The 14,993-nt window shown below is 34.3% G+C and overlaps 1 protein-coding gene across 3 annotated transcripts; it reads right to left on the bottom strand.

Moving 5' to 3' along the window:
* Positions 1 to 5,408: 5,408 nt before the first annotated feature.
* LOC141826674 (replication factor C subunit 1) lies at positions 5,409 to 13,797 on the bottom strand (the record flags this gene model as incomplete). 3 transcript variants are annotated; one of them, XM_074713944.1, is given in 15 exon segments in its annotated part: positions 5,409 to 5,499; positions 7,585 to 7,754; positions 7,990 to 8,043; positions 8,211 to 8,418; positions 8,495 to 8,616; positions 8,731 to 8,919; positions 9,001 to 9,164; positions 10,889 to 11,040; positions 11,127 to 11,188; positions 11,264 to 11,339; positions 12,158 to 12,225; positions 12,306 to 12,812; positions 13,159 to 13,272; positions 13,385 to 13,444; positions 13,556 to 13,797. In XM_074713944.1, coding segments are annotated over 14 exon segments (1,980 nt in total), but the record flags the coding sequence as incomplete, so codon positions are not given.
* Between the last annotated feature and the right edge of the window lie 1,196 nt (positions 13,798 to 14,993).

Genomic DNA, 14,993 nt, shown 5'->3' with positions numbered 1-14,993 from the left:
AATCTATACGAAGACGACAAACTTTCCCATACTCTGCCTGTGCAATAAAGCCTAGCGATTGCTTCATATAGACTTCTTCTTGAAGATCACCATGAGAAAAGCATTTATGATGTCTAACTTATGTAAGGGCCAATTATGAGTAGCTATTATGGAAATAAATAACTGAACAGAAGTAAGTTTAGCAATAGTAGAAAAAATATCAAAATAATTCACTCCATAAGTTGGGGGCAGTCTTTAGCAACAAGATAGGTTTTTAGTCAAGCAATAGACCCATCAAGATTGACTTCAACTATAAACATCCATTTATATCCAATTGCCTTCTTCGTTGTAGGTAATTTGACTAGGTCCAAGTACCATTGTCATCCATAACATTCATTTCTTCGATCATAGTATTATACCAACTGGGATGAGATAAATTACATGAACAGTTTTAGGAAGGGATATAAAATCAAGAGATGCAATAAAGGAACAGGTAGATGATAAGTGGTTATAAGACACAAAAGAAGATATTGGATAAGTACATTGGCCTTTACCTTTGCGAAGAGCAATTGGTACATCATCACTTGAAATTAAATTGATTGATGAAGAAGCTAGCGCAAGACATGGATCAGGAGGAATATATCATCGAGAATAAACCTACTGTATGAGAGGCTTAACAAGAATATATTTAATAGGATAAAAAATAGAGGATGTGACGGTATAAAATAACAAATCATCATTGCCCCCTTTGATTAGGGCGATCGGTAGAGGAAAAGAAAGGTGTGGTTTCAAGAAAAGTGAAATCAGTGGACACCAAATAGTTATTAAGATTAGAAGAGTAACGTCTATATCCTTCTTTTAACACGAGAATACTAAAAAAAACACACTTCAGAGATTTTGGATCAAGTTTTGTGACTTAAGGATGAATATCCCGAACAAAGTAAGTACAACTAAATGTTCTAGGTTTAAACAAAATAATGACTTATTTGAAAGGAGAATGTGATGAGGAGTCTCATCATAAAGAACAGATGATGGTATATGATTAATTAGAAAATAAGCTGTGGAAATTGCATTTGTCCAAAACTATTTAGGAACTTGCATTTGAAATAATAAAACTCTTAACAGTTTTAAGAAGATGACTATTCTCTCTTAGGAATCCCATTTTGAAATGGTGTTAACATAAGAGGTCTGATGGAGAATGCCATGTTAAGTTATGTAAGTTTGAAAAGATTTGATAGGTATTCCTTAGCGTTATCACTTGCAATATTTGTATAAAGGGCAGTCCGGTGCATGAAGGTCCCATCAATGTAGGCTTCCGAGAAGGGTCAAATTATATTGGGTCTTTTATACGCAATCTTACCTTGCATTGTAAGAATTTTTTGCGACTCGAACCTGCGACCACTAGGTCACATGGCAGTAATTTTTCCTTCGCAATATTTGTATAGGAACATTACATCGAATTTTAATCTCAACAAAAAAAAAGGCAAAGAAATGAAAGAATAACTTAGAATGACTTTTCATCAAATATAACTATGTCATACGAGAAAAATCATTAACAAAAATAAAAAAATACTAAACCCAAGTTGAGACATAATAGGACAAGTCTCCAAACATCTAAAAGAACTAATTCAGAAGGAGAACTAGCTCGTTTATTGACTCTTAGACTTGAACTAAGACGATGATGTTTAGCAAACTGACATAACTCACAATGTAATGAGGATAGACTATAAAATTGGGGATGAACTTTCTTCAATACTAGGACAAAAGGATGACACAACCGTCAATGTGCTTCGGATGGGGTCCTTTACCAATAATTTTCTTTGTCCTAAGATCTTGAAAAAGATAATAATCAAGAAAGAATGAGACATAACAGTTAAGAGTTTGGGTGAGCTTAATTATAGAAATTAAATTAAAAGACAACCAAGGTAAGCTTAAGAGACATTTCTGGTGTAATGGAATTGAAGGAGTTGGAGTAATTATGCCAAACCTAAGAACATAAGAGGTTGATCTCAAGGTTCAAATCTTCGAGTTGTGCCAAAGCATCGATCTTGAATGGAACGATATTATTTCGGTATCGTGTCGATGTTTCAAAGTATGGTGCTAGTGATGGAATGAAGTTGAAGAAGAAAGGAGATGAAACATAGGAAGGAGACATTCTCTGTACTGAACATGGTTTTAAATTACCGAAACTTAACACATGCAATGTCTCCTTACCTTCATCTCCTTCCTCCTTCAATCTTCAATTTGTCACCAATACCATGCCTATCTTTCTGATCAAAGACCGAAACTACAGCAGAACTCAAGATTTTGAACCTTAGTACCACGTGGTATCGAGTTTTGGTGATTTACTAGAACAATACATTTCGACCGTTTTGCTTGACATGGTGTAAGATTTCAAATCATGGTTGACCAATTTGTTAAAGTAAAACACCATTCTCATCCCTGCCAATAGAACTTGGCCGATAATTGACATAATTTTCCTGGCATTTAAAAAAAAATTTAAAAATGGCCTTAGAGCTAAATTATGCAGCCTTCAGAACATATCATGCCACTTATTTAGTAACAATTTCTACAGTATGTTATACATTTGGAAGAAAACTATTTTTCAAAAAGTTTAATAACAACTAGAAACAAGTAACTACAACAGAATTATCAAAATGAATAGTATGCATGTCCCATGAATCAGTATGCCCAAAATGTAGGTCACAAAACACAGATGTACTGAAAGATAACAAAATATTCAACTGCAAATTTAGTTATAATGTTTACTTCTTTTCAGAGAGTGTTTGTTGAGGGTCATACAAAACTGCCTAGTTTGTTTCTGTTAATATAAAGCCTTGATAAGGGATTAACCTTCTCATACTGAAACCTACAAAAATATTTTATTGCAATTATGCTAATAATGTTCTCAACGCTTGTGAGGTAGATTGGATGTTGCTAATCAACAGTAATAACAGAGAAACTGCTGCATTCTCCTCTGCCAAAAAGAATTGAAAGAAAAAAAAAAAGATAATAGGGGCTTAGTGTTCATGGCCTTCTTTTTTTCAAAGTGGATGTTTCCTTGCCCCCATCTTGGTTCTTAGCTTATCAGAAATCCAGCATGTGTATGTACATGCCACGTTACTTTTTCCATCCTTATATATCTCATGCTAAAGTATTCATTTTTTGGAGCATGCCTTATTAGTTATTATCAATCATGAATTTAGTTATTGTACAAAGCATGCATACATATGTAGTAGAGGGACAAAATATAAGCTAAAAACATGATAGTATGCTTGTGATGGATATAATGAATCATAACATATTAAGGGAACCACTTGTAGGACCTTGTGGCTCTAAGGATGCATCTGTGACACTTGGGTCTGGCAAGATTTAATTATCACATGAGACCTCATGATACTGCACTCGTAACTGTTGGGTATTGTCAACACCCAACTGAAGAGTAAAACATCTCCAGATCAGATTGCTGACTTTATGTTGATATGAACCATTAAAATTGAGACAGTTTTCTTATCCTAGTCGCCGATATAACTACTACAGTTAATAGAGATATTTGAGTCAAGCTTCGTAGGCCGAGAGAAAGATTGTCACCCCTTAATTGATAACTTTAATTATAGTTCTCTTTATATTTCATGTTAAAAATTGCATGCATAGCCTTTCTTTACATCATCTTGTTTGTATTTTGGATGGCTCCTGGGAGGCTCTCCTACAAATTTTAGAAACAAGTCTCCCTTTCTTTTTACCTTTGGATCAATCAAATGTTACTAGAGAGTAGAGGTGTTGATTCACTGCATTATACGTGCTATTGGGCTTTGTGAGATGCAACTACCATCGACTTGGAGTCCACATAATTTTAGAGCTTTGTGCTTAGCTTACTTTATGTTTCTGCACTTTATGTTATGTTCAATATTTGGCTTTCTTAACTTGAATTCTTGTAGACATGCAATTGAGTGTTCCTATGATAATAAATTCTTGTTCTTTATTATTGTAAAGCTCTTATAGTATGGCGTGTAGTTGGCTTATGAGTGTTGTCTAACAACTTGGGACTTATCCTTTGACTGACATAAGGGATGTGCCAATAGAACTATCATGTCGAGGACGAGGCCAATTCAAGCCAGCCAAGGGATGTGCCAATTAAACTATCATGTCGTGGACAAGGCCAATCCAAGGAATGGGAAAGAGCTCACTCAAGTCATAACAATATGCCCTGACATGAGATTCCAATTATACCTAACCAAGGAACCACTGCAAGTGAGGGCAAAAGCAGATGATCTTTGTCACTAATTAAAAGGGCAGTCTGGTACACGAAGCACCAGGCAATATGGAGTCCCGGGGAAGGATCTATTATACGCAGTTTTACTCTGCCTTGTAAAAGATTATTTCTGCAACTCGAACCCATGACCTCCAGGTCACACAACAGCAACTTTACCGTTGCATCAAGGCTCCCCTTCATCTTTGTCGCTAATTATCCAAAAAAAATTGAGTTTATTGTTTAGGCTCAAGGTTTGTTATTCTTGATGTATGTTTGTTGTGTTACTTTAAATGAATAACTTTAAACATTCAAATCACCTCAAGGCAAGTGGAAGAGTGAAAAGGACATTAGAACTGATAGCATCATCATTCATGTTTTTTTATAATTGATAATCCTGTGAAGACACAATAGTGACATTTTTCCTGATCTACCATCACAATCATCTGAGCCTTGTTTATCCCAATTGTTTATAAGCACACAAATATTATTCCTCTTTATCTCTATGAAAGACTAATGCACTAATAAGATTCAAACCATTTTTATAATTGATAATCCTGTCGATAGACACAATAGTGGCTTATTTTTCCTGATCTACCATCACAATCATCTGAGCCTTATTTATCCCAATTGTTTAGGATCAAGCACACAAATATTATTCCTCTTTACTAAACTCTATAAAGACTAATGCACTAGTAAGATTCAAACCATTTAAATCACTTTTTCAGACATTAATTAGAATTTTCTTTAATCTTACTCTACGTGTAACATCTCCGACAGTCACCTTAACTAAACTAACCATAGATTTTGTCAATTAGAATTTTCTTTAATCTTACTCTACGTGTTACATCTCCTACAGTCACCTTAACTAAACTAACTATAGAATTTGTCATCTTTGAATATGTTCATATCATTTAAACCATTTTTTTTCTCAGTTTATAATATCCTAGAGCTACACCATGCTCCAGGATAAAAGTTTTTTATTTTAACCTTCCTAGTAAACCATATATCCATTTTCACTTAACACTGACCTAAAGAGAATGAAAATAATATGCCTTGGGTTTAACAGATGACACTGATAGTTGCAAATGTGAAATCTGCATAACCAACTGAAGCTAAGAACAATATCTGCATTGATGCAGACATAGAAGCAACAGAAAATTGAGAAGTGACGTCAAACCTGAACAATAAGGGGAACTAAGTCCGGATCACTCATGCTTAAATCAATTCTCTCATCCATCCGCAACTTCCCTCCATTGAAACCAAAGAGCCTACAACAAAAATTGAAAAGTTGGAAAACATTATGAAACAAAATATCTAAAGTTCCATTGCAGCTATATGAAATCAAAATCACAACAGACAATTCTACAACTGATACACTATTGTTATTAAAAACTATGTTACTAGAAGTTAACTCGAGATTATACAACATCTAACTAAATTGTTAGAGCAAACTAAGAATAGCATATGAATGTTGCAACAAAATTTCCTCTTCAGTCAGTTTCAGTTTGAGAATTGACTCCATCAGAAACAGGATGAGTAACATATGAGCAAAATGCTACTGTAAAATTAGAATCTAGAAAGTACTAGATAGTAAATACATCGGTTTACACAAGAAAAAAACCAAAAGAACCTAGAAGATTGTTCTGCAAGAAATAAACCTACATATCCATTATCCATCCTAATATATTTTTTTTAAAAAAACAGCATTGAAATGATATAATTAAAGAAAACATTCAGTAAAACTGAAGAACTATTTATCCTCTTATAAGGATCAAACAGCCTCAATCTATTTTGAAGAGTTTGTTTTTTCTTCTAAAAACAATCAAGTACAGCTGTTTATGATCATTTAATTTCTACAACTTAAGTTGGATTATTCAAACTTAAGCTCAGGTCAAGAGCTAAAAAGGTCCATCTGATGTCAACAAGATAAAAACTCTCAAATGATCATCACAATCTGATGAACATCCAATTATGAGAGAATGGTGTTTACAAGCTAATCATCTAAACAAAAATATATATAAAGCAACATTTAAAGTATAGCTTTATATTAGGGTTTTGGTCTCTCGGAATGATAAATAGTGGATCAGTACAAGACCATGCCAACATGAGGTCAAACGAGTTTTAACCTCACAATCACCTTCAACTTAAGTTGTTTAGCTCCAAAAAGTAGCAATTAGAAAGTCGATCTAACAAATTTTAAAGTAACACGGGACAAAAAAAAAATTACATACAACTAATTGTAAAAAAAGAACTAATAGCAGATCTTAAATCAAATTAATTAACTAAACAACAGAATTATGATTATTTATCTTTAAAACTAATAACTCCAAGGTTTTATAACGAAATAAATCAGCAACTTATAAAATCATATGACATTAAATTAAAATCACAAAACTAATGATAGATATAAATTATAATTTTCAAATACATTATGATTAATCAATTAATTTTTATGGTTTTACATTTTAATTAAAAATTAAAATCAAAATACATTTACTAACACTTCCCATGAACACCCAATGCATATAAAAAAATACTTTTAATTATAAATTAATAATTTATAATAAATATAATTAATAGCATAACTATATTAACTACCCAACTCCATTCTTCCCCTTCCTCCTAAAATTTTATTTTTAATAAATTATAACTTTATGGCTGTGACTTTGTAACTTGATTACCCAATCCCTTCTCCTCCTTCCCAAAATGTCTTTTTCATTAGTTATAACTTTATAACATAAGAAATACACATTGCAATAACCAGTAATATATTAATAATTAATTACCCAACCCACCACCTTTGTTATGAAAACTACTTTTAATTAATTTCATATGTATAGCTTACCCTCCCCAGTCCCCACCACAATTAATCACCTCCACCCCTCAATTCCTGATTTCTCCCATCTAACTCATCTTTCTCCCCAATCTGGGACAAGCATCAATGGATGCTCATGATGAGTGATGCTGTGCCAGCTAGAAAACTCTCCCCTTTGCTTGCCCAATCTCTCAACATCTACTTTTCTGACACCTACCACAGCTTCCACAATGTCTCTGAATCAAGTTCATGGATTAGCACCAACTGATACAAGGGGAGACAATATGAATTATGTCCAGTACGATCAATATAAGCATGTAGCATAGTAGCATTTAACTTGTGTCAACAATACCAAGTATTATGCCTAACCATTTCGGCCATGCCACCAGCACAGCCTGAAATTTCAACACTTGATATAGAGGAAACAATTGAAAGAATTATTGGAAAGAAAAACAAACATGATCTAAAAGAATGAATTAGAGACCCTAAAGACAGATGAAACTGGTTTCACTGAAAGAAAATTTTGGAAGTTGCATACTTGTCAACAGCTGTAAAGGGAGAAATATCTTCATCTTTTGCACTACTAAGAAGGCGCTGTCTTATATCATCATAATTGATTACCGACTGAGAGATGCTCATGTACTGCAATTGATTTATTGCCATACGCATATCTCCACTTACTCTTTCTGCAAGTTCTTCGAGAGAAATCTATCGTGTTGAAAAGCAAATGTAAAGAGAGGCACACAAAGGATCATGCAAAATCAAATTTACAGAGAGCAGCTACAACCCAGTATTAGGTAGCAATATTATGAAACAATGAGGAACATTGGAGCATAAGCAAACCTTTCTGCACATAGTTTGCATCCCACTGCATCTTTAAATGGTTTCTTGTAACTTGTTTAGTATTAAGACAAATGAATTGTTAAAGAATACTAAAAACTACCTCGTTAATTTGGAGGCCTTCAGCATCTGCAATTTGCTTCAACCTTTTAGCCATCTGTTTAAAAAAAAATGAAAAAACAAATACATATTTCTCCAGATAAATATATGTAAGAGCAGTGTTACGATATTGAATGTTATTTGGCAGTGTCACGATTACTTTGATAATAGCTTGTGTATTTTCAGTTTTGAATCAGTATGTCTGGCAAATGTATGTGCATGTACCTGTTGTTTGGTAGGTTTCCTGAAGTTGAGCGCCAAGCAATAATTGACAAGGCTCTTTAGCTTTTGACTGTAACGATCATTGCAGATGCAAATGATAGGAATCTTGGAAATCTTTATGCTAGCAATAAGATCAGCCACTCCCCCTCTATCTCCAGCAGACATGCCATCAACCTCGTCCATGATTAACACAGATTTTGGTGGCTTTGACCTGTTATTTCAAACAAAAATTCTGTAGCAAGTGAAACTTTGTGTCTTTGTCTAAATATAACCAATCTAAGACTCACCAGTCTAGGGCAGAACTCAAAGCAACATTGCTAACAAGTTCTTTGATAGAATTTGATGTATTAGCACCAACTCCTTTAACGATTTTGGTGTCTGCCTTACCACGACTATCACTTGCATTAACCTGGAAAAGAAAATAGTAATAAAATTAACATGAAAATATGGTAATTAGTCAAACTTGACCAGATTTTTTAATTACTATCAGAATTCTTTTTTCAGACTACAAGAATGATAGCACCTCAACAGCCTGGAAACCAAGCATCTGACTGACTAACTTTGCAGAAGTGCTTTTACCAATTCCAGGTGATCCACTTAGAAGGACAGCTTTTTTAGATCCAGTGTCTGATAGTTTTTTTCCTTTTACCTTTTGACCAGCATGCAAAAATTGATCATCCCAGTGCATTAACCAGTCATGAAGTTGTTTAACCTGTAAATAGTAAAAAAGTTCAAGGTTGTTGTACAAAAAAATTGAAGAAGACAGAAAAAAAAAGAAAACAAAGATCCATACAATTGACTGATTGCCAATGATGTCAGCTGGAACCTTCGGGCGATATTTCTCAGTCCACGTCAATGGACTCCAATCACCAGATTTAGTTTTTCGTTTATCAGGGTAGATGCACGGTTTAACACATTTTGCAACTTCTTTTCTTCCTAAAGCACTAGCTTGATCATCTGAGAAGTGATGAATGAATTCAGTTATATCATTTTAAGGAATAAAATTTTAACATCTTGCCACCAGAAGCAAAAAAGTCGTATTTAAAATCTCCTAAATGTTGCATAGCAACTATAAAGAGACGTTTTAACAAAAAAGAATTCAGCTCAAATTCAGATATAAAATAGCTATCCAAAAGTTTACGCAGCTCAAGCATGTGTGATAGAACAGGTCTGATCTTTTCTAACTCACAAGATGTTCGGGACACAGAGAGAGGATGTATACAAATAAGATATCCAGCAAAAAGAAGGAAAAGGATTGAATATGTGTCTCCCAAACATTTGTTACTCCCAAATGTGTCTGACAATATGGAAAATAAAAGGTACTTGTAGAATGTAACTGCATAACAATTTGAAAAAAAAGGAATCTATTGCAGCTTGGTAGTGTTTGTTTGGATATAAAATGTCATGCCCGCCATCTCTACTTATTTAATTGAGAGAGATTGAAATTATACATTTTTTTATACCATATGTATGCAAGATGCATTGAGGTAGAAAAAACCTTTTTCTTTACAGTACAGTCGTATTCCCCTATCATAAGCATAAGAAAATGCTCTTATTAGTCCAATTCAGTAGAAAGCAGGTCTTCAAAACAAAGTGTTGTGGGTTGAAATGCTATAGAGAATGAGTCAGTTTATTTGATGTTGAATTACAAGAAAATTTTGAACAAAAAACGTTGAATTGAAACTTGACTTGGACCTTCTTTGGTGAATGAACTCATCGAATTCCATTAGGGGCCCATCAAAGTAGAAATATGGCTTTCAAATTAAGTTTCAAACTAGTAGATATGACCAAAGGGAGTGGCGATGTCATATGCAAAGAGGAAGAGACTCATAGAATGGCAACGGCAAATAGAGCTTTTGCACATTTTCTATTGATCCATGAATTGGATCTATATAGACACACAGATTCCATACATCTCAATCAGAAAAACAGTAGAAAATGAATCAGCGGATATCTTTCTCAAAACAAACCAAAACAAAACAAAAAAGAAAGAGGAACCATGAATCATGATCAACTAAATCCTCTCCGGGACTTGCTTAAGAATAAGACGAATTTGTGGAAATATCACAGAATATATATTGTTCTGAATGAAATTAACACACATGCTATCTGATCATATGAAAGATATAATTATCACAAGGGAAAAAAATTAAGTAAACAATACACTTATATTAAATGAATATAAAGGGAATTAGATAAAATTAAATTGAGATTAACTACACATAATTTGAAAAGATTGAATCTGATGTTAGAATATGATGAATCTCCCTTAGTATATAGGGTTGGTATGTTTCACAGATGAAGCTTAAGTATAAAAGATATAAACAGACTAATTATGCTTTGCCCACACAATACAGGATTGAAGATAATGATCTTACAAATGTTTTTCAGAATAACACTGGAAATGGTTCAAGTACTGACGAAAGAAATAACTGCAAAGAGTCTCTTGGTAAAAGTGTATAATTCATACAAGATTTAAGCACCATATGTGCTTTAGCAAATAGAAGATTTTAGTTCGGGGTTAAATTCTTTCTTAGGAAGATTAAGAGCTGCACTGGGCATTATTGAAGAGGAAAAGGAAGTCTCTTCAATTTTAAGATATCATAACATTAAAACAAATTCTAGGTAAAACAATGTCACCTCGCCGTTGCAGAAAATTATGAGATGGTAAGTGAAAGTACTTTTTTTTTCAACTTTGCTAGGGCTACTTGTAATATAAGGGATGTGCATCTTCTCTGAGGTTTTCTTATTTTGCTCTTCCTTCTTTGGTGTTTTAGCAGGCTTTGACTTCCGAATCATATCAAATAATCCATCCTCAGTGAGAAATGGGGTACTGCCATGAATAAATTATTGATTAGTGAAGGAATTTGGCAAGCAGGTAGACAGTATATCCAGAAGGGCAATGCTGGTATGACATACCCTAGCTCCTTGGCTTTTGAAGATTTACTCCCACCAATATCCTCATCAGCTAAAAGAAAACTCTAAAAAGAAGTTGAGTGAATTATAAAACCAAAAATCAAAGCTCAAAATCCAGAAGCAGAATCTATGCAGGGTACCGTCTTTTTGCTGACAGCACTGGTGATCCTACCACCATGGCGTTTAATTAGATCTTCAGCCTCCTCACGTTCCAAGCTAAAAAATGCATCCATGATCAGGAATCAGAAAATTGGAACAAGAATAATATAATTCAGGCATGGTTGTTAATCACAATTTGTCTCACAAATTTCTGATGCTCCAGCCCAAAATGGTCCAAACAAATCTGGATACAAAGTAGGACTAAACTGAGTAGGGATCTCATGAGCACTATGATCCAACCCTATGCTCATTCACCATTCCTACTTAAGATCTAAGTCTTGAAAGCCACCACTTAATCAAATATATAATTACAGTATCGCTAACTTCAGAGTAGATCATTTCGTACCATGTCACCTAATAAAATTTGTTATATATGATAACCAATTTTAACTTCAGAGTATAAGAAGCATTACTATCTTTTGTAATCATCATCCATCTTATACGAGTACCATATAAAAATGCAACTCCTCCTAGTTATAATGCATTGTTCATTAGTCAGTTCGAAGTGGATACCTGGATTATAAAAAAAAAAAGTGTTCATATATCTCCTACATGAATAATATTAATCATGATTAGCCATATAAATTATGTCAAGTTTGAAATTCACCTAACAAAACTGGATATTGAAAGTTAATCCATATGATAAAATTACAAATACCAAATATAATTTTCCAAGAAATATTTTGTCAAACATTAGGATCTTAAGATCCTATGACTCCACATTGTTTCTAGGTAGGATCTTAACCCAAAACAAACAAATATGCCAAGAGAATATATATATATATATATATATATATATATATATATATATATATATATATATATATATATATATATATATATATATATATATATATGCTATGATACCAGATTACCTGTCAAGTGTGCCACTTATGACGAATGTCAGACCAGCTAAACAATCAGGAGCACCTTCTGGAACTTCCTGATCAACCAGAGAAACAAGACTAAAAGTGTGGAAACTAGATAGATTTATTAAAGTGAATAATATCATTTACCAATTACCTTCTCTCCTTTGTGTGGAGGATCTTTCCTCTCTCCAAAATTCATAAACCCACCTCTACCAGCTCCTCTCCCTCTCCCTCTCCCTGCAGCCATAGATCCAGAACCTCTTCCACCTTTGCCCCTTCCACCAGCTTTAACAGGAGTTTCTGGTTCCTTATCATTTATCTCATCATCAAGGTTATCACCAATTTTATGAGAACTCCTAGACATCTCAGTTACTGAGCTATTCTTCATTTTCTTGTCAGGCTTAGGTGATTTCTTCATATTACTAGATGGCATGAAGTCATCATTGTCATCATCAACTGTCTTAGACCTCTTAGGCAATGTGGGTTTAGAGTCCTCTGCAATATCCTCACTAGATTTTTCGGGCTTCCTTTTTGATGGTGTTTTGGCTGCTACTTTTTCTTCTTTTATAATTGTCTGAGGGTTCACTTCCTTAGAAGAAGGTGCAAAATATTTGCTAGTTTTTCTTCTCTCTGAATTTTCTTGAGTTGCCTGGACCTGATTCTTCAATAACAAAAATAAAACAATTTAATTGCTCATTTTAGTTGTAAAAAATTTATCTTCCAGTGTATTAACATAATGGATAAGGAAATCAAGCATATAGATTAGTTACATTGGTTTGCTATATGTGTTAAAAACAGTAAATTAGTATGGAATACTGCAATGACTCTATATCTACTTCTACATTTCATTAATAAATTAAAAGAAATCTATAAATCCAGAATAATGCATCGCCTTGCATCAAACTAGATAAAGAAAATTGATGCTTTGACCTGAACTTTTTTTCCTTGTTAACCCCTCCAATGGTAGCAAAGTCAATTAAGATTAAGGGGGAAAAAAGGCGAATTACCGGTTTCTCTGTATTTGTAGAATTAGGTATTTTTTGATTAGCCACAGCAGGCTTTGATGATGCTGTAGCCCCTTTGTCATGTTGCTTCATGAACCATTTCCTTATATCGGACGACTTCATGAATCAAAGAACAAAGTTTAAGGCAGAATGTCAAACAAGTAATAATCAATGTCTCCAGGGCAATAGAAGAAGATAAAGGAACAGAAAAACTAAAAACTTGGCTGACCATTTCTTTATCAGGGATCCAAACACCAACGTCGTGCTTTCGAATATCTTTCCCAAAGGCCTGAAACCACAAGTTAGAAAGAAGTCATCGGACCTTGAAAACAAAACAAAACAAAAGAAAAAACCCAAACGAAAAATAATAATAATAAAAATAAAACTAACAAGAGCAGACCTTAAAGATCAGACCTTTAACACGAATATCACCCTGGCGACTGTTCTCGAGGATTTTTCAACGACGGCGAAAGCAGGCGCAAGATTTGGTGGGGACGGTCTAAAACAACAACTAGGGTTCTTGAAGAGACAGCAGAATGGAATGCGGAGATCGCTAGATTCAGATCGTGTGCGGTGCGGAATCCAAGAGGAAGTAGCTCGCGAGCGCGACCATGAACGGGGCTCAGCGACGACGAGGCGAGCCACGAGGTCTTGGTCTCGACTCTGGCCCGGCGGATTGCAGAAACGAAGAGTAAAGATTTAAGGGCAAATAACTTTAAGGTGCTCGAGTTTTAATTTATTACCGACCGGACCCCCGCTGTCTGAACCGGCTTAAGTAGTACGAGCCGGTTGCGGTTCCTGCTTAAACCGGGATTCGGACGGAGAACGGACGAGGAAGCCTGGTTTCTCAGCGGACGTTTTGTGCTTTCAAAATAGATCAAATTGCATTTCTCCCCTCGTAATTTATTTATTCTTTATTTTACCTTTGATAATTTTAAATATTATGTTTTAGTCTTTATAATTTAAAAAACATAAAATAATACTCATTGTTACGTTCTTCTTTCTCTTATTAAAACTGTACATGATTTAGTTGTTTGTTATTCTTTTTGTTATATATTCTATTGATTATCTCAAATAAAAATATGTTATAGTTGTAATTAAACATTTTACTTCTTTGTTATATGATCAATCATTATACAAAATGTTAGCAAAAATGAGATATCTATGGAATAAAACTTCAATCTCATTCTCTGCAATTAATCTGACTAACTGAACTTGCTCACATGCATAGGCATTTAGAGGCTTAATTGGATATATTCTTCATTAATTACCCTAAAAGAACTTCTAGGTGTAGCTCGTCTCTCATTCTTCCAATGCTTGTTCTTCCACTATTTTTGATAATTTGACAGCAGGTAATGATGAAAGAGGTAATGAGTAATCTGTTCCAAGTTTGGTCGATCCTTTTTCTTGTGTTACATTTTATTCTGAATTTTGTTTTCTTCGGAATTAAGTTTGTCATCCTCAAAAGACGATCACCTGATGTAAACAAGCTGGATCAGTTGCATCATCAAAAGATGCACAAGGAAGGAAGGAGTAGTACTCGCTTTCACAGGAAGGAATGATGCGTGGAATGAGGGCAGCATGCACCTCCAAACATACATGAGCCATTCATTCAGTTCTCGTGCGCATTGATAGCTAGCTGATGCCAAAGGCATGCACCTCCTGTCTCTGTTTTCCTCACGTGCCACTGAGACATCAAAAAATAATGGCCAGGGACAGGGACTCATCATGGAGTCTCAAGTTGCAGGGCAGTAGAAATATCACCCTGTTTGAAAGCCAGCTCGAAGCTTGCAGCAGAAGATCACATCATTATCTCGATTATGCTTTTCCTGGGGACG

Source organism: Curcuma longa, chromosome 4 (genome assembly GCF_044706935.1).
Source record: "Curcuma longa cultivar G26 ecotype Majalengka, Jawa Barat chromosome 4, ITB_CL_G26_1.1, whole genome shotgun sequence".
NCBI lineage: Eukaryota > Viridiplantae > Streptophyta > Magnoliopsida > Zingiberales > Zingiberaceae > Curcuma > Curcuma longa.
This window is presented reverse-complemented; position numbering and strand designations above follow the sequence as displayed.